General features: G+C 35.8%; 1 protein-coding gene across 10 annotated transcripts in view; it reads left to right on the top strand.

Moving 5' to 3' along the window:
• Positions 1–26,383, top strand: part of RBFOX1 (RNA binding fox-1 homolog 1) — a 1,372,937-nt gene that overhangs the window by 747,884 nt on the left and 598,670 nt on the right. For 6 of the 10 annotated variants that reach the window (XM_076351293.1, XM_076351297.1, XM_076351318.1 and 3 more), the window contains one exon: positions 11,160–11,186. The exons of the other annotated variants lie outside the window; for them this stretch is intronic. In XM_076351293.1, coding sequence (XP_076207408.1) covers positions 11,160–11,186 — 27 coding nt within the window. The remainder of the gene's footprint in view (positions 1–11,159; positions 11,187–26,383) is intronic. 10 annotated transcript variants of the gene reach the window in all.

Raw genomic sequence — 26,383 nt, 5'->3', positions numbered from 1 at the left:
TCTGCAACTCATTCTAGGGAGACATTTAAATGTGCAAACTTGTTTTTCTGCTTTTCTGTTTCCATGTAGTTACAGAGCTCTCATTGATGATTACCTTAAATGTATTACACAGTACCTATTTTTGTTCTTGTGCTACAGCTAGTGTACCTTACTGAATCTGCCTCTACACTGTATTAACCTTCCGCTGGGATGCTTGAACTACAGCTGTATCTGTCTTCTCTTTTCATGGAATGCATAATACGCCGATGTCCACCATATCTGGTTTTGATCTGAGTACAAATTAGCACATGCTTATGTTTTCCAGATGCATTTATCTCCCAAATTCTGTCCCAGAAAGAAAGATTATATGTTAATATATAACATATATATTTATAACATATATAACATATATAACATATTTTATATCTTTCTTTAAAAGAGCTGTACCCCATCACAGATTTCCTATACTGTGCAGATTAACTGCACACATGCTAGGCATTGGATTTCTGGCCATTTTTTGTTTGCAGTGAGAAGCAAATGCTTTCAAGGGACATTGAAATTCATTCTTCAAATCAGACCAGGTAACCTTATTTACAGTCACAGGCAATTTTCAAATGAATTTGAACGGAATATAGCTGTATGATTGAAATTCCTCTGAAGAACCTGCAAAAATTTTCTTATTTTTGATGTTCCCTCAAGTGGGAATTCCTTCATGGCCATTAAGATAATTAAGACCAACTGGGTAAGGTTCCTCTATTTACGTTACTGCCTTGGGAACAGCTATGATTCCAGTGAGACTGCATCTTATCGCATAGAGTAAGAAGAATCCAATTACATCTTGGGTAAAGAAGGCAGAGGCCTGTGTTGGCTCACTTGTGACACTTACAGTCTCAACTGAACTAGATGCAAATATTAGTTGTTGCTACTAGGTCTGAAGATTATTGGGTTCCAAAACTTCTAGTATGTGTTCCTAAGTCAAGTCCTCGAAGAAAAGCGTCATTGTTTTTAGAAGTTCTGCTCACTTTTTAAGAATGTTAAGAAGTACAAAGTCTGTCAAAGAATGTCCATATTTATTTTGGTGGCCCTGTGTGGTGGGTTGACCCTGGCTGAATGCCAGGTGCCCACCAAAGCCGCTCTATCACTCCCCTCCTCAGCGGGACAGGGGACAAAAAATAAAACTAAAGGCTTGTGGGTCGAGATAAAGAGAGGGAGAGATCACTCGGCAATTACTGTCACAGGCAAAACAGATTTGACTTGAGGAAATTAGTTTAGTATTACCAATCAAATCAGAGCAGGATAATGAGAAATAAACCCAAATCTTAAAACACCTTCCCCCCACCCCTCCCTTCTTCCCGGGCTCAACTTCACTCCCAATTTTCTCTACCTCCTCCCCTGCAGCAGTGCAGGGGGGACGGGGAATGGGGGTTGTGGTCTGTTCATCACACGTCATTGTCTCTGCTGCTCCTTCCTCCTCAGGGGGAGGACTCCTCACACTCTTCCCCTGCTCCAGCGTGGGGTCCCTCCCACGGGAGACAGTCCTCCACAAACTTCTCCAATGTGAGTCCTTCCCACAGGCTGCAGTTATTCACAAACTGCTCCAGCACGGGTCCCTTCCACTGGGTGCAGTCCTTCAGGAACAGGCTGCTCCAGTACGGGTCCCTTCCACAGGGTCCCAAGTCCTGCCAGCAAACCTGCCCCAACGTGGGCTCCTCTCTCTCCACGGGTCCACAGGTCCTGCCAGGAGCCTGCTCCAGCACAGGCTTCCCATGGGGTCACAGCCTCCTTTGGGCTCCTCCGCCTGCTCTGGTATGGGGTCCTCCACGGGCTGCAGGTGGATATCTGCTCCACCGTGGACTTCCCTGGGCTGCAGGGGGACAGCCTGCCTCACCATGGTCTTCACCATGGTCTTCACCATGGGCTGCAGGGGAATCTGCTCTGACTCCTGGAGCACCTCCTCCCCCTCCTTCTTCACTGCCCTTGGTGTCTGCAGGGTTGTTTCTCTCACATAGTCTCACTCTTGTCTCCGGCTGCAATTGCTGTTGTGCAGGGTTTTTTTTTTTCCCCTTCTTAAACATGTTATCAGAGAGGCGCTACCACCATCGCTGATGGGCTCAGCCTTGGCCAGCGGTGGGTCTGTCTTGGAGCCAGCTGGCATTGGCTCTGTCGGACATAGGGGAAGCTTCTAGCAGCTTCTCAGAGAAGCCACCCCTGTAGCCCCCCCACTACCAAAACCTTGCCATGCAAACCCAATACACCATGTAGGCTGAACTCCATTTGGAAACTTGGCTTATTTATTTTCTGCATTTAAACAAACAGTAGTGTAATCTGATATGTTGCAATCTGGCACAGGAGACTCTAAGAATTGTATCACATCAGAACCTAGACCAAGTTACTCTGCATGCTAATGAACTTGTTATATTTCAAAATATTCCTTGTAGTTGCTCTTTCACATCAAACACTTGCCTGTTTCAAAATTAATATAAAAAGTTCTGAAACTTCATATTCATTTTAAAATAAAGTACTCTTGTAAATGTCACAAACTGTTCTTACCTTGCCTTTTACTTTCCTGTGTATTGAAAACCTACCCAAGTTTATTTTAAGTTATCTCAGGGCCACATACATCATGTATTTTTTATCTTACAGGTCTGAATTTTAGGGCCAGACTGATGATCGAAACAGCGGCTAGTCCTTAGTTAGCAAAAATGTCTCTTTGTTGCTTTCATTTGAGTATGATCTGAAGCGTCACTCAAGTTGTTTCTAGTAACCCTAAAAGTCAGTAAGCCATAGTTCCAGAAACTAAAGAAGGATGCTGTAATAATAATTTTAAGAAACAAAATGCTCTTTTTCTCTGGCATAGTGAAGCACATAGTTGATTTATTGTATGTATGTAGTTTAAATGTAACAAGATAGGCACTTTAAAATATGTTGTTGGTTTTAGTCTATTAATTAATGAAATAATCCCTTTGTGTGTTTTCCTTTTAAGATCCCTAACCCTAAATTATTTGGCAATCTTTTTCAAATTACATAGTTTAACTCAAAGTTTAAACTATTAACTCAATAGCTTAAACTATTTAAAAAAAAAAAAAAAACAACAAAAGAAAACCACAAGGCAAACGTGGTTATAGATTACATGGAATTTTAGCCATCATTTTAGTCACTTGATTTGAATGTTCTGTTCTCATTGTGTTCAGTCTTTACTTCAGAATAATTTTTTCATTTGTGTATTCAATGCTTTTCTATATAAATGCTACAAATCTCCTCAGTATCTTCTGTTAATACAAATGTGGATACTATTAAGGCTTGTTCTTTTTTTAAATTTAAATGTTTAACTTAACTGGTTGCGTTTTGACATACCGTGACATACCACTTACATAACCAGAAGATGGCAGTATAGGCTAAAAAAAAATACACGTTCTGTTAGTAAAACCTTTCTCCTTTAAAAATGGATTAGGTGTCGTCGTCCCCCCGTCCCCCCCCTTTAATTTCGTAATAACTTCTAGATTATTTTAAGGCTTGCTCATCCTCAACAGAAGCAATGGTTAGGATTCTCTGTTACTGTACTGTCAGTACAGCTCATCTGTAAGTTTATCTTACTTCTCTTGTTTTAGATCTGATACAACTCCAAAATAGTTTTTCTACTGACTGTGTATTATTTTCTAATTTGGTGAACTCTCACCAAAATCTATTTTTGTAAACATTTTGCATAACAAAATTCTGAACTTTTAAAAAATGCCTTCTTTCAAGCCACTCTTTCACTTTCTACTTTTCTGCACTGCTGTTTGTTGAATATAGTAATAATTTAAACATTCCAATGGCCGGATCACTGTACTACATTAAAATATTTAGAACTGTAGTTTCATGTTTATAGGTTGCATAAAATCCAAGTATGTCACAGCTGCTCTTTCTCTCTGCATCACACAAGAACCAAGCAATGGAGAGATGAAATTAATTTAAGGCATTAGAAAATGCAGTTTACTTTTCAGGCTGGCACCTGGAAACTTTCCTAAACACTATTTTTGTACATTTCAGCCTAAAATGAGAGTACTTCTAGTGACCAAGTGACTTGAATGTGATAGAAACCTCAGTGCTTTCTTTTCATTCTTTCACCTCCCTCCTCCTTTTATCCCCAAACTCTTGATGTCATTTAGGCATTATTTGTATTAGATTATTTTATTAGAGGGAGAAGATTAGGGCAGGAATTATGTGTCTTGATAAGGATTTCCTTTTTATTTATTTCTTTCCATTTAGAATGAGCAAAGAGAAGATGTGGTAGCCAATTCATTAAGTGAGCCTATGAATTATACAATACAAAACCAGTTTGAAGGATTTGGTGATAAGTAGGTGAATTGTTGTGGGATGATGCTTTTGAAAATAAGAGTTTATTTTTGTAACAGTCATGATTGAAACTCTTCAGAAAATCAATTCTATTAATTTGTTCCAAACACAAGTGGATACATTATAATCTAAAAAGTATACCACAAACCCCACCATTTCTAAAGCATTTTATTTTGCTGAGATTTGCTTTACTCTGTAATATGATTGTTATGCTTAAGCATATTTATCTGAGCAGTTTTCTTACCTGTAATACCATTTTTTATTTCTTTATTTTTACATATTGATGTGTGTGTGATTGCCAAATAAATTGGGCCTTCATAACAAGGTTGCTGTTACAGTATTTTTCACAAAAACATTTGCAAATGTGTCCTTAAGGGATAGGCTAATACGATGGTTGACATTTATATAAGGGAGGCTGAAATTAGCAGTGGCTTCTTTTACTATAAAACTCATGGGGATAAACCAGAGACCCACAACTATTAACTTGCCTTTTCTAGCCAGTCGATTAAAGTCTGACTTCTGTGGCCTGCAGGGCACATCACAGGACCTGGCTACTTGGGTGGTTATTTGCAGGCATATTGTGTAGCTGAATGTGATTTTTTTTTTATATATATATATATATATATATATTTTTTTTTTTTTTTTTTTTTTTTTTTTTTGACTGGCAAGCTTAATAGCAGGTGAGGACCTTAACTGCCATTGCTGGTTTTGGGGAAAACTTCTTTTTTGTAGGTATTATAGTAAAGCAGTTGTGTAAATAATAAATCAGAAATTGCATAACCTATATTATTCTATATATTCTTTCTGCCATTGATGATGAACTGCTGATATGATAATGTATATTGTCTCACAGTGTATTTGATCTCTTACATTAAATAGTACTAGAAAGTGTAAAATGGAGCACAAGAAGGAGTTCTAAATTTAAGTTCAGTTATCGTTACTTACATTAAACATTTTATCAGAATTTCCAACTATGTTGTTTAGATTATATACATACAGCTGTTTCTGGAAAGGGAAATTCTAGTTGATAGACACATTAATGATATCCAACTTGATTCTGTATACAACTGAAGAATAAGTTCTTGCGAGTTCTGAATTTACTTGGTTTGGCTAATACTGTGTTAATAGTAGTCTATGTGTATGTTTAAAGCTAGCTAGACTAGCTATAATGGTTGCCTTTCTAGATACCTGATTAACACAAATGCATCTATGGCTCTATCCTATGAAATCTATAAGTTTGTGCAACAAGGCATGGAATTTCAAACTTCTGTAATTAAGTTTGCCTTGGTTGTGGGCTTTTTTCTTTTTTGTTTGTTTTTTTTTTTTAATACTGGCTTTTCTTCCTCTTGTGTATTTATTTTTTCAGTAGGTAATGTAACGTCTTTGGTAACAGTCTCGTCATTTATTCACAGTTTCTACCTGTTGCATTTATCTCATCAGGCTGATTTTTGGTTTTGTGCTTAATAAGAATCTGTTAAAAAGTTAGAATAACTACCATGTGTCATCTCTTTTGTAACAGTGCTCTTTAAAGACATAAAATGTACATTTATGGTATTTTCTAATTATTCAATAAACTGTTTAAGGTTTAATGAAGTTGGAATCAACTCCCAATGTCACTTTAATATTGATTTAGTGCATAAGAAACTTTGCTGTATGGATGTTCTATTTTGAATGTGTCTCAGAAGTGAGTCCATACAGCTAGGAGTGGAGGTGTACACTGTGGGATTATGATTTGTAGTTTTTAACTAATTTTTTCTTAATTGTATTTCTATTGGTATAGCGAGTACTTAAGAATCCCAAAAGATCTTTCACAATGAATAAAAGTCATCCAGTGGTATAAAATATCTACCTGTCATGAAAGAGGGAAATTAAAAAAAATAAATAAGCTGACAGAGATTCAGTGTTATATCAGGGACTTTATCTTGTAGGGAAAAAAAAAACCCAAAACTGTAACTTATCTTCTTATCTTCTAACTTAATATTTCATGCTAAGTACTAGTCTGTGAAAAGAGGTTCCTAAAATATCTGACCACTCTCTTTTTTTATAATTAAATCAGTTTAATTCCTTTTGGAAATGCTGAAATTATTGTTCAGTGCAAGGGCTGGATATTGCCTGGAGGGAACAAATTACCTGGTTATTGAACTGGATGGAGAACCTGGCTGTTTGAGGAAAAATTCCTATTCTGTTCTACTTATGAAAAATTGTTGGAGTCAAAGCTTCCAAAGCTTGGTTCCGTAGAGATGTCTTTCTGTTGTTCTTCATTAAGTCTCTGATTGCCTATACACAGGCTACACTGAAATGATGAATTTCAGATGTTACAATCCTCCCACAATATTACTTGGTATTTTAATTTATTTTGAAATAGTCATTCAGCTAATCTTCTCTGATTTTGTTATGAGCGGGTGGTTGTTCTTGCTTATAGGAGTGAGCCTGTGATGATGTCAGTAACAAAACATTCATAACAACTTGGTTAAGATGTTTGTCTGATTATTCCAAAGCTGTGTGGCAACATGACATACGTTCTTCTGTTGTATTACATGAGATTAATTTTAATCACAAACTTCTCTTTATAGTTCATGAGCATGTGTGGCTACCTTGGCTGAATTGTAGACACAGATTCTTATAGTCCCTTAAACACCGGAAACAGTTTCTTGAAATTAGGTTTCTGCTGACAGCTAATTATATTTCCAAGAACACTACATTTAGCAGTAAATGTGATTTGAGCAAAGGGTACCAAGTACTCAGCTCCATGGAGACATTCCATTACAATACTAAATGCAGACTGTTGCCCTAAAGGTACAGGCAAAGACTACAGTCACCACAGTTATTTTTATCCTGATTTCCATCGTGTAAATCTGTAAAAAACCAGTAACTTCCTTGACAGCTTCATTTGGTAAAGAAACTTCTGCAGTAGAACTCTGCCTATTTAGCAATGTAGCTAATAGTTTCCTTTGAAAGGAAGTCTCTCAGCAATACTGTCCCCTACGTAATCTTGGCCTTTTCAGAGATAAGGTTATGAGAAAAAATACTCATACTGATGCCAATACTGTATGATTATGGCATAAAAGTACTACCTGTCAATAAAGGAAGTAATGCATTTGCACAGAGATTTTGAGACTTTTTTATTTTCAGAGAAGTCTATAAAGCAAAAATTTCAGGCTAATATTTACTTGCATTTTTCTTTGTGGATTTTCCTGTATGACTTGTCTTGTTGCTTTTCCTATATAACTTTTCAAAGTAAAGTTTATTGTTGTAAAGCCTCAAGACAGGTGGAACTGTTTATTAGGTCACAGAACAATTTTGATTATTCTAGAAACAACCAGTCATATAGTAACATAAAATTGCTTATTTTGAACTGTCTTAATTTTTCAGGCACATACAAATCTATATTAGAACAATCCATGTGATTATTTTTTTATTTGCAGAAGACAATATTATCATATTGTTGATGTGAGATGTGTGAAGTTCTCTAGCTTAGCCACTTCTCTGTATTCAAACAAAACCTTCTGTAATTGCTCACTAGTTCAAATTTAGTTTTCTGTTTGTGATGATAATGTGAGGCTAGCCTTTCATCCTTATATGTTTGCTAAATATATTGGTGAGATTTTATTTTATAGTAAATAACAAACCAGTAATGCTGTTCTTCAAACATGGGTTCATCTGAGAGATGGGAGGGGCAGGAAATCAATTCTTCTTATCTTTACCGATTTCTTTTAGGAGATAAGAATCTCTGAGTTGACATAGATTAATTATACAGATATATCAATTCTTTTCATCAGAATCCCATAATAGTAAATCAGTCTTACTGAAATGGTTAATATACCAGCTCTTCAAGTAATTCATAACTTTTCTGACAAAACAGTATTTAATGTGTCTCTTTTTTCTTTCTTTTTTTTTTTCCCCTTTTTAAATTTTGGGTTTAGAATTTTTTGAAAAGCAGATCCACTAAATTCAAACTTAAAACTGTGAAAAGAAATCAATGCTGACATTTAATTAGATGTTCCAGATTCTTTTTAGGAAGAACACGAAAAAGCTACTGATATTCTGTGGTCCTATAATTTCAAAATTCCCTATAGCTGTTACTTAAAGATTTTGTTTTACTTAGACATATATGTGCATTCATGGAAATGCGCAGCTGCCTTAAATTCTCCCTAATTCTTAAATATGCAGTTTTCTAGATTATTTCTTTAATAGTCTGCTTCTTGAAATTTCTTGTTGCCTCAGTCTTAATGTAAGTCTTCCATACTTAATAGTTGGCAAATGGTAACAAAACATCTCCATTTCTATGTAGTGGTGGTGGTGAAAAACTTGAAAATACAATGCAAGCAGTAGTAAACACATAAAATGCAAAAGGGGGTAAAAAAAAAAAAAGTCCCCTATTGTTTCAGTTTTTATTATTTGGAGAGTTACTGACTTAATATTAAATGTGAACATTAATTTCCCAAACCATCACACAGAGAGAGCAATGGAGGGCTTTTGGTCCCTCCCCTTTACACACTGACTTAATTTATACTGGCATCCAGTTTGCCATAGTGCCCCTCCTGCTAACATGCATTTTGGCAGCAGGGAGCTATATGGTCATCCTGATTAGACGCCTATCCTTGCTTTCACAGGTAATCAATTGGTTGGCTAGAAAATGAAATATTCAGTGCAAGAGGCCTGTTACCTAGTGACCAGCAGTTCTGAAAGTTTAATATTTCTCCTGATTTCCTTGGGAATAAATGATCTTGTTTTGCCATCTGTTCTGATCCCTGACAAGGACTTCAGGTTGGGCTTTCTTCAGTGCCTGCTGTTGAGCAGTGTTGCTATTTCTGTATTTAGTGCCTTCCTATTTGCATTGTTGATAGATTTCAAGTGTTTCTTAAAGATGTGGAACAAATGTTTTCGTGAAGGCGTTGCATGGATGAGCGTGAAGGAGCTTAGATGTAGACTGTGATAGTATTGATAAGAACAGTGTAGTAGATCCTTTTTGGCTATCTTTAAGGTGCTGTGGTTTACCTGGATGCTGGAAGTCATTTCTATGGCAACTATAACACTGTGCTGGTTTATTTTACACATTAAAGGTACCAATGATTTTAAAAAATGGGGGTTTTTTGATTTATTTTAAGATGCTGTAAAATGGAATCTCATTTTTAGTATAAATGGTGTTCTTAAGAGGGAAAAGTCAAACACCTTCAGTGTTGTATAGAATATAGTGGATTATTTATGAAGAATACAATTTTTTTAATGTTTTCCCAAGCACATTATTTCAGACATATAATGCTGACTGATCTTCAAGTGGAAGCAGGAAAACAAATGGACTCATGATGAGCCTGTACCTTGAGTTTTATTCAAAGCGTCCAATGATTCTTTTAGTGTTCTGGTCTTAGAATTTCCTCTAACAGTCTATGAAGTCCCATAGAAAGCTATCTGGTCTACTTAATGCTTTTTCATGATATTTTTAATCCCAAATAAGCCAGGCCCATGGCAATTCTCTGCGATAGGGAAGCTGTTGATAATCAAAGGCAGTTGAAACTTCATAGAGATAGCAGAATCTTTTGGGAATATTAGGAAAAACCTTTCTTCTCAATTTGCCTTAACGTAACATAGATAGTTAAGAAATCAGTTACAATATTGGGCATAATCGTTACAGGATCTTGGTTTTGGTTTCAATTATAGTCGCAAAAATACTAATGCAGTGTGATGAAGAATATTCCTTTGGCCTTGGCAATAGGACAACCATACGTACATTCCAATAATTTACTTCTCTATTAACATGCTCATGTACTCTCATACAACCACAATTCTCTTAAATCATGGGGGCATTATGGATACCTCATTATGTTATTTTTTCTACATGGAAATATGCAGCTGCTTAGTGTGGAAAAGTATTTATCAACTCACTGTTTGTAGATTATTTACATATGCTAACCCTGAAGATCACGAGGTACTATTCATCTGTTGCAAACGTAGAGGAAGAAATGTGAGGGACATTTCCAAGGAGCTTTGAGCTCTTAAATCTTGCTTGTATTTTGCTTTTATGTGAAACATTCTTATGGCTGGCTTTCAGTTTTTGTATGACTGCATTATAGACAGGGTTCTCCTTTTATCATGCTATTTGTGCTGTGATGATAGGTAGCAGAGGGCTGGATGTCACCAAGTAAACTAGTCTCAACTTTGAAATACTTTCATGTTATAAAAAAGCAAATAAAAGAGAAAACAAAAGCTCAGAACTGCTGAGCTTCAATGTTCTCTGCAAAATTACCTATTTCGATGTGGGGAATGTGATGGTTATAGGAGCTGGTTGAAGAAAAGAAATGTATTTATGATCAGTATGCAGATTTTTTTTTATGATAAATTTAATTCTTGTGCATTGAAGCAAACAGACTGAATGATATATATTAAAAAAAGCCTTAAAAAATAAAATTTAATTAACGTTTTGCTCTAAATAAAGTTTTCCTATGTGTGAGTTTTCACCCTCTCTGATTACTAAATTGATGAGACATGTAAAGTTCCAGATAAAGCATGCAAAAATACTTAAGTGCATGGAAGAAAGAAAACAATCTTTTCATACTCAGTTTTTTCCCTTATAAAGCACCAAGTTGGTATGGTATAACTGTAATTTTACAAGCTAATTCAGTTTAGAAAGCATCAGGTTGCGGGGGGGTGGGGGGGAAGCATCATAAGCTTTAAAAATTTTTTTGCTTAATGGGGAAATACTAATTCATTTTTGAGAACAAATGAAAAATATCTACACAGGCTTATTTTGATATGTATTATATACAGTTTTCATATCACACTGCCAATGTTAATGTACATGTGTAGTAATACATAGATTTACACTGACAAAGATTTTTGCCCTCTAGATGCTGGAAATAAACACCAAGACTGAGGTAAGAGGGGATAAGAGTGCTTCATTTTTTTGTTTGTTAATAAAATGTAACATATGGGGAATGTTGTTTTCTAACGATTCCCTATATAAACTACAAAGTCTACAAATGCATTTAGTTCTTTGCTGATTATAATACTATACTAAATCAAAAATGACTGCATAAAAAAAACTTTCATCAAGCCAGCTCAGTCTTTTTAAATGATGGTCTGGCAAACGAGAGATCCTTTATTCTTTTCCCCCCTTGTTTTTCCTTCGGGTAATGAAAAATGAAAAATGTTGTGTAAATGTCAAAAACATCGTAAAGAATAAATCCTAGGGGTTGGTTAATGAAACCTTTCTGCCTGGTGGCAAGCAGCAGGCCCTCATCACTACAACAATTGGCACCAGGATGCTTTGAGCAGTAATATCTCAAGAACAGTGTACCACATTCCATCACTGATTCCTAATTTACTTAAAGTCTCCTAGGCACCTGGCTTAAACTGAAACAAAAAGCAATGAAGCTGCTATAGCATCTTCCCCACCACTACCACCATATTTTTAGCTGTCTGTACCATGGAGATGTACCATATACTGTCCATATATTAAAAAACCCTAAGATTGCATGAGTTATGAATAGTGTTTGTTCTCTACTACAGTTTAATTATTAATTGGGTTATATAAACACCATGTGTGTTATATGTTACATATTAAAGGGAGATTTTTGTTTGTTTTTATTATTTCAGACATGCAATCTGTGCTGTCACTGTTGCAGTGGTATGCAGCTTATGTTAATGGTATAAGAATAACAAGAAAACTGAACTGAAAAGTGAAAAATAAAGTGTGGAACATCCCAAAACAGGACAGTTAATAGCTCATGAAAATTATTGTTTTCTGTTGTAAAATTGAAAGTGCTTATGTTGGCAAGTATGTCCCTAATGATGAAATGAAAATTTCTCTTGAAAATCTTGAGTAATTCAGAGATACGTGCATGCATGCACTTGTTTTACAAGGCAGATAATGAATTCAGACCTTCTAACTGGTGAACAAATGAAGAAATGGTCACTCCTTACAACATTTGCTTTCTAGTAAATACATTTGTCATATAGACTTTCTGCAGTATTTACACAAAACAGTGCTGGTCAAGACAGGACGGAGATCCTATGCTATTTTCAGTTCCGTAGTGTGAGCATCTACTGGGAATATCTCCTGTGCCTGTTGCCAGTCTGAGCCTTTCTGAAAAGGACCTAGATGTTTGCCTTGACCTGTTTGTGCAGGTAGAGTTACAATGACTGTCTTGCCCTAAGAAAGGGGCCCCCAGGAAACTGATGAGGATAAGGGGAGATGTGTCTCGGTAAGCTTGTTATCAAGTGGCTCACTGGCGTATGTTCTCAATGTGCAAGAGCTCATGAGAGAAATTTCATCACCTCTAGTTGAGTATACATATATGGGAGGTGTGTGTACATATATTCAAAGATGGAATTACATGATTTATTTAGGAAGGAAAAACGGTATTTCTGGACTTTCAATTATTTATTAAATTTGTGCCCAATAAGTGAAGAGAGAAGTGGAAATTGCTATCTACAACTCTGTCTACAAACAGATTTAGGTTTTTCGGGCACTGTGGCTTGGCCAGACGCTACGAGATAAAAATACCTGGGCATCTGTTCCTCAGAACTGGTTAAGACAGTGAAAGCAGTTGAAAGACTTCTGAATGACTTAACAGTGCTCTTTGTTTATTGAAGATTTCCTGGACTATTATGAAGTATATTGCTAGGAGTACATATACAGGTTCTAGGAGGGCATTTTGAGGTTGGCAGTTAGCTTTCTGAACGAGTTTTAACAAAGTTAAAGAATGGGCATTGTTTTCAAAGCAAAAGATACTGGGTTTCTAAATCCGAAATCTCTTATGTTGCTGACATCTCCATAGAGATGATTGTCTTGGTTTCCTCATGCACTGTTCGCTGAGCTGTTCCCTTCCCCTATTGAGAGTTTTTTTTCATGGTAAGAGTTTTGTTGAGGATTCTTGATACTTTGAGCAAAGAAGCTCAGCAAAACAGTTGCATTCCTCTTTTTCGTGATCTCAAAGGAAAAAAGAAAAGAAGAGGGATATCATACTTCACTCTAAAGCTAGAAACCTACACTTTATTCCTTCCTTCTGGCAAATAGTAATCTCTCTTTATTGCAGTGTTAGATTTTTCAAAGATTATTTTCAATCCTAAATATCCAGTATGTTATTTTTGTTCTTCGATTTATACAGAACTCCTACCTCTATACTACTGACAAACCTGAGAATTTCATTAAATACTAAACTGGCAGATGATGTTCTCTTACTTTCTTAGATGACTTATTCTCTCTTCCTTCTTTTAGCTGGTTGATACAACCAAAGTCCCTGGAGCAAGGTCATCAAATAATATAATTCGTTCTTAATTTTTCAGTACTCTTTTAACAAAGGAGAATCTCTTTTGATCCCACATTAAAAAACCCACAGTTTATGGGTGCGGGATTACTATATGCTAGGTGGTTCCAATATCAACACCTATTCAAATCTGTTATCATTATCCAAATAGAAGCAGAATTAATCATACATATTTATGAAAAACCATTTGAACCTTCTTATTTCCTCTGCAGCTTTCTGTACATAGCATACCATATCTGGAAATTCACCTGAATAATTGATTAATATTTATTTCTTCTAAATCTTGTCTGACCACATTTTCTGCCTTACATATGTTCCATCATCTATTTTTCTTTCTTGTTGGTATAGAAACATCTTGTCCAATTATTGGTGAAGGAAAATGTTAGATGGAGACTTTCTATTTGGCAAGAGGCTTTCTTCCTGCTGCTAGTAGATTCATAGTCATGCAAATGTATTTTCTCAAACCGGTATATCAGTAGCAATAAGGTAACATGCTGCTTGTTTGTCTATAGATAAAGGAAATCAAGTCCTGCCGTATACAGCGGCACAAGATACAAGTGATAATTGTTGGAAATAACCTAGAATATCTTCAGCCTTTGTTATTTTCATTCCTTAATTTCATCAGATTGACTGTAATCACTTCTGACTATACCCTATCTGTCTATTCTCATTATTGGCATTCCTCTCTTTTAAATAATGGATAGGTTTTGACCTTGTCTGTTTTTAAATATCTTTATTTCATGGGCTTATTGTCATTTCTGTTTAAAAAACAAACAAACCCTAAATGACTAAATTCCAGTCAAGTTTCCTTTAGCCATTTAGCATTAAGTGGAAAAGGGAAAGTGGATTCCCATTTCTGGTATATTGATAGGCAAGATTTTTATACTTCCTGAATCCTACCTACTTTTTCTTCTCTTAATACTGATAACACTTCAGTTCAGTTAATGTGTATATGCCAGCAGTAACATTTAGGTATGTGTAAATGTCTCAGAAGGCTTTGAGGAAGACATTAGTACAAATACATATCTGCAGTACATTGAGTTATATCTTAAGATAAACCTGAGGTGTGATAGTTGCATCTACAGTTCAGAGAAGGAAAGCAATGGATTCTTGACAAAGATAAGACAGGTTTCTGCTTTGAAAATGAGGGACAAAATGTGCTAACTAATTATTCCACTTTCATTTATTATATTTGAAATTTGGCCTGGATGATGGGACAGAGTGCACCCTCAGCAGGTTTGCAGATGATAGAAAACTGGGAGGAGTGTTCAGTGCACAAGAAGGTTGTGCTGCCTTTCAGAAGAACCTTGATGGGCTGGAGAAATGGACAGACAGGAATCTCATGAGGTTCAACAAAGGGAAGTGCAAAGTCCTATACCTGGGGATGAATAACTCTGTGCACCAGTATAGGCTGGGGGCAGACTAGCTGGAAAGCAGCTTGGCAGAAAAGAACATGGGAATCTCGGTAGACAACAGATTGAAGATGAGTCAGAAATGTGCCTTTGTGGCAATGAAGGCCTGCAGTACCCAGGGCTGCCAGCAGGTACAGAGAGATGATTGTCCCCCTGCGTTCAGCACTGGTGAGGCCACATCTAGACTGCTGTGTCCGGTTCTGGGCTCCCCCAGTACAAGAGAGAGATGTACATACTGGAGTAAGCCAAGCAAAGGGCCACAAAGATGGTGAAGGGGTTGGAGCATCAGAGATACGAGGAGAGGCTGAGAGAACTGGAATTGTTTAGCCTGGAGAAGAGATCAAATTCCAAATACCTCTCTCTGAAATACCTGATTGTTGGGTGTAAAGAACACAGAGCTAAACTCTCCTCAGTAGTGCCCAGTGCCAGAACAAGAGGCAATGGGCACAAACTGAAATACAGGAGATTCCATTTAAACATAAGATTTTTTAAATTATTTTTTTTTATTATTATTATTATTGTGAGGGTGGCCAAACACTGGAACAGGTTGCCCGCAGAGGTTTTGGGGTCTCCGTCCTTGGAGATACTAAAAACCTGACTCGACAAAGTTCTAACCAGGCTGCTGTAGCGGACCCTACTTTGAGCAGGGGGGTTATACTGCAGATCTCAAGAGGCCCCTTTCAATCTCAACTGTTGTGTGATTCTGTGAAATTTATGCTTATACTGAGTTTCTAGTAAAACGATATGCATGTTTGGATGCAAATGGCTGAAAGGTCACTCCCCTTTTAACACCTGGATTTACTCTGTGTCAAACACAGGCTTAACATAATTATAGATCTACTACTGACTGCTCTTCGTTTTTAAATCTTCTTAGGCATGCCTTTTTTTTTTTTTTTTACACTGATTATCTCTCAGAATCTGTATGGATTTGGAGGTGGTGTATAAGTCAGTGTAGACAGTACTCCAGTGATAGATAATTTTTGACTGACTAATTGATAATTGTGAAACAGTGAAAATTGACTGACTGATAGATAATTTTTGAATAGCCCATTCCCTAGAACTAGAAGCAGGTGAAGTATCAATACAAGAAAGTGACAGAAGGGCACACAAATGCATCCGTTACACTCGTGCAGTCTTCATCTGCTGTGAACCCCAGCATGAAGTTAACATCTCTGTAAAGGTTAAATATAACTTTAGTTCTCCACCTTACTTTACGTTTTAATAAATAATATAAACATGTTTACCTTACATACTGTAACTGAGTTCTCTTGCAAGTAATGTAAATCACTTGACTCTGTTTGTAGTTGACCTTGTTTAGGGCCTCACTTTAATTGCAAAAATTGGGGTTTTAACCAGCAAACACTTTTTCTTTCAGGGGTGGCATGTTACAAAGGAATCAACACTTGGTGATGTCCTGGATGTAACTTGTTTTCTGTCAACCTGTTTTCAGTCAGCTTTCCTCTTTGTTTTGTTGTCAGTAACCAAATTAGAAACAATGGTGTGGTGAATCAGTTGCTCATTGTTTTGCTAGGTTCTCCCTCTAAAGGTGCCTATAGCGTTTCTAACTTTGTGAGATTTCTCTGCGAATAGCTTACTAGGCGTATGTGCCATTTATTATGATTTGGCATGTTAATAGCAATTATGCATGTGTTTTTTAAGATCATAGGGTTATGTAAAACCATAAGTAATATTTCAACTCCTTGATAGACAATTTGGAGCTTAGCAATGATCTTTATATTGGCATCTTTTATATGGATGGAAGGGTGGTGTTTGTTTTTGTTGAAGTGGCAAAAAGCCAGATTGGCTGGAGAACAAAATATGATAAATGGAAATTCAAAGAACACATTTTTAAATAAGTCAATTTAGTAATTACAAGTTGGTGTACCAGTAGATTTTCACAGCAGGGAGGACAGCAGGGAAAGCAAAGAGTGCTAATTTTATTTTAATTAAGCTTTTCTGTTAATCAGGATCAGAGGATTCCGCCACTAAGTGGGAAAGGAGGAGCAGTATGATGTTGTGGACTTGCTCCACGCTTGACTCTTGTCAAGTGGCATCCATTTTACTGTGGTTATAGTATGAAGTGTTTTCAAGTATTACTGAAGGAGCTATTCAAATTGAGTGAGCATACAAGTAATAGGATATAGCTCACTTGATCTCTCTTTAGTCCTGTTGCTTTTATAAGTTTCAACAAGCTCACAGGGCTATCACTCTTTCCTCTCATAATGAGAAAAAAATTAGTAGGTAGAACAAGAGTCCTGTTTAAAGGGTAAATGTAGAAAACACAGGTTGTTTTTTAATTTTTAGCATTAGAACTCTGTGCTTAAACTAAAGACGTTGTATGGTTTGCATCATGACATAATTAGTGCCTTGTGGGAAAAGAGTCACCATGATTTGACGTGAAAATCTTCAAATCTTTTGTAGCTGCTAGGTCCTCTTACATCGTGGCTGTGATTAGTAATTAAGCAGAGCTGTTTGCTTTGTGTATGAATAAAGGATTTCTTCTTTATATAGACTATTTAAAAAACAAAATCCAGTTTTATATAGAAAACAGCTTGTTTAGGTAACTGTGATATAGCTGTCACATAAATATGCATAAACTTCAACAGAAACATTCAAACAGAATAGCACCTCTGGTAATGTGCCTTTTCAAAGCTGACACCACTGTCCCACTCATATAAACCTATTTCTTCCACAAAAGTACAAAATAAATTACTGGTCCTGATTTTAGTTTGGGTTTGCAGTGTGCCTGTGGTCTCCTGATCCACGTCCTGACAGGCTCACTTAAACTGATCAAGATTAATAGTAAAGTCTATGTTTGTTTTTTTTTATAGAACTCCTAAAGAAATATTATGTTCCAGGAGCTAGCTGTGGGCTTACTGTTCTCTTCTAAAATTTTCTTAACTGCCTTACCAAATACTTCAAATGATAAGAATAGTAAACCTATTATCTGATAATTACCTGCTGCAGTCTGACTACTCATTTGCATGTTCTGATTCTAGCTTTGCATTATATAATCTTACTCTTTTGATAATATCCCAGTTATGAAGGGACTTTGCTTTATTCTATTAACTACATTATTAGAAAGCTATTGCAAGACAAATTCTGGATCCAAATGGTAAAGATTGGTCAAAATATGCCAGGGAACAGCTAGGTGTCATATCCCAAGCTGAGCCTGCAACTCTAGCACTCAAAGTCATTTTGAATTGGAGTTGACTTGTAATCAGTGAACTCAGAATGAAAAAGAAATGTCAGAACCCTATTTTGGCAGATTCTGTAACCATTGCTTGAAAAACTTGAATAAGGCAACGGTAGAGCTTCTTTATTAAGTTACTCCAAAACAGTACTCATTCAAAACATAAAATCGAAGACTTACCTGGGATATAGCTCTGTTATCAATTAATTGATTAATCGATTGCAATGGGAGCCTATTCCAGAGGTTTCTAGGCTGCCTTCTAGACTGGCAACTTTATTCAGTTAATTCTATATATCTTCCTCTCCCACATTATATCTCAGGAAGTCAGGAGGGCCACTTAATCCTTTGTTTTCATGAGCAATATAAGGTAGTTGTGTTTTAAGTTCACATGTTCATGAATTCACTTCTTGTTAGGGTAGTTTGTTCATAGGTTTTAGTTTGTGTGTAAGAGTATCATTACATCAGATAATTCTGCACAGATAATTCATTTCCATGATTTAGGATGTTCTTAATTGCTTTACTGAAGGGAGACTGAGCACCTTTAAACCAAACATCTGAACGATTTGCTATGACAATTCTGCCACTGTGCATTCACTTAATTTCCAATTAATCAAACATTCAATAAATCATTAGTATAATTACACCTGTTCAAATATTCCTACCCCAGCACATTAGCTATGCTCAAGCAGACTCTTTTACCAGCTGTGTGAATGGATTCATTTGTCTGACCCAGTTGGTTGCACGTCCTTGCTTCTTATGAGCTTTGAGAAATGATAGGGCAGAAATTTTAATTATTTATAATACCACAAATTCCTTTGATTCTCTGTTCATGCTTCTCACTTGGATGCTTCTATAGCGACTTAAAACAAACATCAATGGAATAGTGACTGGTTAATTTCTGGAGATTTTTAAATCATTTTTATTCCCCTACTGTGCCACTTTTCTAATTATGCTATGCCCCCAGGTGCGCAATAATTCCCTCATCACCATACATCTGAAGCACAGATTATTAAAATAGTATAGCCTGTGTCATATAAACGTAGCCAAAAGTATCCTAAAGGTGCTTTATTGAAAGCCAGTAAATTGATTCAACAAACTAACATTTTAGGACTTTGTTTTTAAAAGATTGCACAAGTAGAAATCCACTGACACAGCTTCAAAATATCAGTGTAATTATTTTTAGCATTTGAGTAAGACAGAAATTTGAGGCAACTCTCCAAGTATTGAAGAACTTAACTTTGAAACACCTGTGGTAGATAGGTATGTATTGTTATCTGCTCCTTCCATACAGATGAGAAATCTGAAACCGGGTGAATTGTCTCAGGATCTACAGCAGGCTCATGGTACAAGTGGGATTACTCAGTATTTGTATCTACTGATTCCTAGTCTCTTGTCATAAGCTTTAAATCATACTTAATGTGTGTCTTTGTTAGACTCAAAGTAAACAAACCAGGACATGCAATCTCAGTCTCTGTAATATTTTAAATATGAAGCTCTTTATGTCAGTATGGACACATTTTAAATCTTGCAGTGTAGGTTCTGTTGCTTCAAAAATAGATTTACTGATTACAACTTGCCTGTATTTTATCTTTGAGTTACGAATTGGAGGAGATTCATAATACTTTAATCCCTTAATACAAATAGGTAAGATTTTTTTAAATTAACTGAAGGCGTCATGATCCATTTGATAGTAAAATAGGTTAGCTTTCCCCTGGCAACCCATTCTGTATTCTGTTTATACTTTATTTTCTTTTTACCAAATATGCTTTGTGTAGTACGAAGGGGAAGTTCTTTAACCTAAAGGGAAAAGGCATCAAGGAATCCATTGGGAAAAAAAAAAGGGGGGGTGTGTGATTAGAGAAATATACACTAATTGGACATTATTTTAATTACTTAAACATTTGTCAAGTTTCTTTCTTATCTGTTAAAAAAATTATTGGTAGAATGCATCAGCACATGGGTTCTCTAACCTTTTCAATGTGTTAAAGCACTGGGTGAGAAAGAATCTTCTCTGGATTAATACCTCTTGGCTCCCCATGGCATGGGGTCTTACTACCATTGCTGACAAATTTCTTAGTCTGTGGAAAACAGGAAGATTTATTTATCAGTTAAGCTACATTTGTTTCTGGATAGTCTACCTAATGTTTTTGAATAGGAGCTTTTCTAGTTGTTTATTTACATTTCTAATAGTGGCTTAGCATATGATGTATACAGTCTTATTGCACCTGCATAACTGTGGTTGATTATAACCAGAAAACTTGCTATAAGATGTAGTTTGAGCATTCTGTGGAATGCATAGGATCCTGACTGTAAGTTTTAATGTCTTGTTTATTTTTTTCTCACGTTTTTGGAGTAGTACAATACAGTAACATCAGCAGATACACTTCCCTACCTTTACAACCTTAAGATTCTGTTGCTTCAGTCCTGAAAACTTTGAATCAAAAATATATTCTCAAAATTTCACTTCAGCCATACATATTTTACAGTCAATCATTACATTTACTTTTACAATTTTCACCCTCTGAAGCTGACAGGATTCTTTGTCTAGCCATTTTATTTTAGCTCCCCTCATCTCAATGCTTTTCACACCTTCAAAATGTCTTCCCAAGTCTGAACTCATACAGCTTTACTAAAGTTTAATGTAAATAATTTATTACCTTGAAACATAACAGCCTAGGAAATTAATCATCATAAACACCAGTGCAGCTTTTAGTTGCCTAGGGAAAGGTTCATAGTCTGAACAGAAGCCTCTTCACCGGTTGAAACATAGATATAAAACTCCACTTTACTTGTCATCACGAGGTCCTCTTCCTGAGTTTCCTTTAAGATTTACCGTTGTTTCTTTTCTGGCCTATCAATGTGATGTGTGGGTTTTTTTCTTAAGTTCTTCAGCAATTTAGTTAAAAATAGTACTATTAACATTTTATTTTTTAAAATTGTCAGGTTTTGTTGACCAATACTGTGTAACAGACCTTCTCTTCCAAAATGTGTCTTTCTCTGTGGATCTGGAGGGGGACAGTTTAATTCCTGCTTCACATTTTCAGAAATACCTTGTCAGTTGTTGATGAGCATGTTACATGCCAGCAGTATTATCTTTGCAACTGATTTGAAATACAAAATCAACCTCCAGTATACACAAACTTTAATTAAACAGCCAAAAGAATTTTGGCACCCTTGCTTGGGTACCACAGGCATGGAAAATTGGTTTGGTGGACAGCTGCTTTGCCCGTGCATTGACCTTCCTCTGGTGCCTTACCATTGTCAGATGGAACAAATTTGTAACTGGTAGATACTGGAAATCTAATGGTCATTATAAGGCCTGTGTCTCTCCATGCCTCAAAGGCAATGCAATCTAAGCACATACAATCAGCATGAGAAAGTGAAAGATGAGGTGATTGGTCCAAAGCCTCACTGTAAGCCTCTGGCAGATTCTGTAACTGATCTCTGGATTATCCTGAACCTTGATCAGAAATGTATCTATTGCCAGTTACAGAAGACACAATACGCTAGCTTGATTTCATCATTACCTATACAAATATCTTCAAATTTCAGTTTTTACTCCACTTCCATTCTGTCTGATAATGTGAACTAATTTTATAGTATAAAATAAATAATATAAAAGTATAATAGGTACGAATATAGTCAATACTTGAAGTTAAAACAAGCAGAAGTGAAAAGAAGTGAAAATGCTCCCAAAATATGCTTAGAAAAGACAGAGACAAGGCTAAATTTAAAAAAAAAAAAAAAAAAAGTTAAATTATGGAAATGTACATTTAGAAGAAAACTCATCACTTTAACTCTACAACACCATTTAACATCATCTTAATGAGGGCAAATCAGTGTCTGTCATCCTAAACTGGATTTGAAATAGCAGATCATTTTTCCACTCTTCATTATGCAGAAAAATTGAATTAATGTTGTTAGGATTTTCTAACAGCAGTTAGAAATATGCAGCTAGCAGTTACACAGCTAAACCATGCCACTGCATAGACAAATCCATTTAATGCTACCTGTAATGTAAGATTTATTTCAAATGAAGGGGAATTAGCTTCTAAAATTGTCAGATTTACTTTTTATGGACGATTTCAACAGGTAGAACAAAAAGTGTAAGCAGGCATCTAGATGATGGAAGAATCAAAGGAGATTTAAAGTGCCTCTCTGTGCACGCGTTTCTCCCCCGAATACCTTCCTTCCTCTCTAACCTTCCATGATACCTGATGGCAGATACCTCATACCTATAAAGACTTTCCAGAAGCTTTTAGAGAAGGGGAATATTACGCATTTTGTAAAAGGCAAAGTATGAACATGGAAGACTGCTGTTTGCATGGGCTGAGGAAGAATTACCAGGGCTGGTATTTGTATTATAATTTCTCACATCTCTTTATTTTGAAATCTACAACAATTACAATTTGGGGGTTTTTTTAATTATTTGAGGTCAGATTCTGATATCAGTCAGAATTTTTTTTGTTATGTTGTGATGAGTCCCATTTTTAAGATTGACTTCTGTTCAAGCTTGTATTATTTTCAATATTCTAACTAAATATTCTTTCTACAGCTGAAAAAGATCTGCATAACACCTTCCAAAGCACATCCTTTTTGATGACAAAAAGGAGCAAAGTGGGTACCTCTGAAATAATAATTTATATTGTGTGGAATGATAGTCTGAGAAATTAGTAGAATTTGTTTGAGGACTATCTACACCTTCTGATATCTTATCAGTAAGGAATGTTCTATGAGGCACTTAGAAGACCTCCTTATTTCATATTAACAGTTTATTAAACTTAATAATACAGTGAGTATCATATCAAAGCAGATAATTGTAAAATGCTTTGCCTTTCGAAGCTCGAAGCAGTTTCTGTGGTGATAACTTTAGAGGCTTATAAATGTTTTTATGTATTTTTCTCAGATTAATAAAATGTTTGTTATTTTTTTAATATATTTGGATAGTCTACAATTACATGAGTTTTATAAGCAATCTAAATTAAAGGCCATAGTCATCAATACAGAGTGAATTTAGTTGGCCAGGGTTTCATTTGTGCATTGTTTTTGTGTGTCCAGATGGGTGTTTTGGTTTACCATATTCATCAGCAAGGAATCTCAAAGCATTCTAACATCTGTGTGAGGCTTGAGCACACGTTTGATTATTTCCAAACTGCAATGAACAGCCTATTTTTTTTTTTTTCTCTTGGAAAGAAATGATGATCTTTTTGTACTTCATTTGTAAAGGAAGAGGTAGCTTCACTTAGTGCAGAATGGATAGGAATCTGTTGATTGCATAGCAGAGTGTGAGAAGTAACTGTTTACTTGATGATCTGATGCTGCAGGTTCTTATGGCTTAAAATCATCTGTCATTTCAGAGGGGTTTTGAAAAAGCACAGATATAGGTTATAGGGCAAGTGCTTCAGAACTTCATCTGCTAGCATAAAGTTAATTTTCATCCCAAAAGGCAAAACTCTGTGCAGTGATCAGTAGATACTGCTTCTACAACTGTAGCACTAGTCCTAAAGGACATTATGAACAACATTTAATAGGATTTTGAAAACGATAATGAACTACAGCACTTTGTGATGCTCCAGGAAGGGCATAAAGGATCTCAAACTGAAGAAAAAAGCAGGATTTCTTTGCATTGCCTATAAATCAGTGGCAATAAATATCAAACAGACTGCAGAAAATAGGCAGATTTGATGTTGACAGAAAGGACGTTTGTGCCAAATAATTTGGGAAGTTATTGAAGCACATTTCATCCTGGTAGAAACGCACCCATAACACTGACAAGGTCAGGTGCCAACTTAGCAAGGTGAAGCTGTATGCCACCTATGTACCAGCTGTACAAGCTATCCTGCCGTGGGACTGGCTTAGGTTGAATTTCTGATGTTTTAAAAAGATTCTTTGCTGCATTTAGCTTTCTAGTCCCTTCACCTCATTCATTTTGGCACCCATATACATTGTTCTTCTGCACTGCTTCTCTTTCATTATTATCTTTTCACAAAGCCTTTTCAATCCTTACTCTAATTTGTGCCAACAAATGTTGATTTTTATGCAATTGTTGTCTAAAAGTAGTTTGTAAATACAGTCATATTAATTGTTTACTTTTTAAGTATAAAATCTTTTTATTAGTATTTTCCAAAGCTCTTGTAACCTATTTCCTTCCTATTTATGTTTTGATGGTGGTTTGTTTTGGTTTTTTATTACAAGTTAAATTTTGCATGGGCTATTTTTATTAGTTTTTAAAATGAAGTAATATATAGTTTCTGTTGGCAGGATCAGTTGGCATTTTTTATTTTTGTGAGTAATCGGTGTTTTCTTAAAACCTTGAAAAATAAGGGATCATAGGCAAAAGCAGAATTGGACACCCTCCCCCACCCCAGCAAAACAACAACAACAAAAGGCAAACCAAACCGAAAAAACCCAACCACAAAACCCCCAGAAAACCCCCAAAACCAAACCATCGAAACACTCCGCCCCCCCCCCCCCCCCCCCCCCCCCCAAATAAATAAATAAATCATTATGCCCTTTAGGACAGAACGTTTTCCCTTTGGCATTTAAGATACTGAATCTCTCTTCTGATGAAGGTAAATGTGTTGCTTTCTAAGACTTCGTGTACATTTTTGTTTTCCATTAAAGCATCACATTGTGTATTTCTGGTTTTTAGAAAAATATTATACCATTTTGTTATATAACAGACATAGTTAAGACGATCCAAAGGAAATAATCTAATCAAGTTCTTAGCCTCCTGTGTTGAACTTGGTGGCTTTTAACTTCCAGCAGTCATCCATAGTCATCACCCGTTCTACCAACTTTATGGATGGATGGAGTCTCTGTATTAACTAATAAAAGAACATCATCCATGCAATTCTGTGACTGAGTTCAGAGAAAACATAACTTTGTTTTACCAGTCCAGGAGGGGGCAGTAAATTTCTTTTTATTGCTATTGGAAGCAAGTCCAACATTCTCTTCACCATGAAAGGCTCTGCTTTTAAGAATAGCTTTTTTAAATAAGAAACCAACATCTTTACTCCAGGATTTCTTATCACTTTCATTGTTTTTAACTGTCCTTTCCTGACAGTCTTTTTTAAAAACAGAAAATTATCAGAACTTTCAAAATCAGTCACTTATATCTTTGATCTTCAATATATTCAAAATAATCTGTAATGAAATAGGCATTTTAACTATTAAAATTTCCTATGTAATTTAGGCCATTCTTTAATCAGTTTTGTTGAAAACATTCTTTTTTCAAAGCGCACTGATGAAATGCAGCAAACTTTCCCTCTGTGCTTAATTCATCGTGTTTTCTTCTAGCTTCTAACCCCAGTATTCGTGTATGTATGTATACAGAGGAATCAGCTGATTTTAAGTACATGCCCCCAAATTGTATTTTGCATTTCTCAGTGTATTACAGTGAAATTCAAATGAATAGGAGGCAAATAATATCGTTTGTATGAATGCACATAATTTTTTTGGACAGTTTTTATGATTCCAAGTTATTACTCTTGCTTGGCTTGGAGGTAGAATGGAAATGATTATGGGCTATGAGAAGGAGAAGAAAGTACAAATCCAGTGCATATGACATTCATTGTAGGAGGACAGTAAGCTTTTACAGCCAGTTGATTCTTTGGAGTTTTGTCTTTGCTGTTGGGCAAACTTATTAGCATGAAATTTCAGGTACAATTAAAGTGGCCTTGTGATTCCACATAACCTACTTGAAAGTTTTCACTGTTTATAATTGCTGTAATTCAAGAAGTTTGTAGTAAGAAATCCCACAAAACATAAGAATGGTAATAATCATAGTTGGTCCAAAAGTTCATCACAGAGGGAGTGGAAATAGTACTTTTTGCCTCAATCCTGCTCAAATGGGATATTTTTAATAAGGTCTCTTAAGGTGTGGTGGTGTTGTTAATGTTGTTGTTATTAATATATATTATAATATATTATTAATATTATTTTAGGTCTACATTACAGAAATTAGCTAGGAGCTTTGTAAAGCCCTGGCTACAGTGTTCTGTTACACCTAAGCAATTGAAATGTTCCATTCAGTGCTATCATAGTGAATGATTTGTGCCGTTATTGGGAAGTTGTTTAGCATTCCCTGGGAACACAAAACGGTCCTACATCTGGCACAGAAAGTGTCCCACAGAAATACTTGCTGTTTATTTGGTGGATGAGTCTGTTGAAATGTTTCCCAAAACAACTTTTTTTCT

Source organism: Aptenodytes patagonicus, chromosome 13, assembly GCF_965638725.1.
Source record: "Aptenodytes patagonicus chromosome 13, bAptPat1.pri.cur, whole genome shotgun sequence".
Lineage (NCBI taxonomy): Eukaryota > Metazoa > Chordata > Aves > Sphenisciformes > Spheniscidae > Aptenodytes > Aptenodytes patagonicus.
Note: the sequence above shows the minus strand (reverse complement) of the source record. Positions and strands in the feature narration are given on the sequence as shown.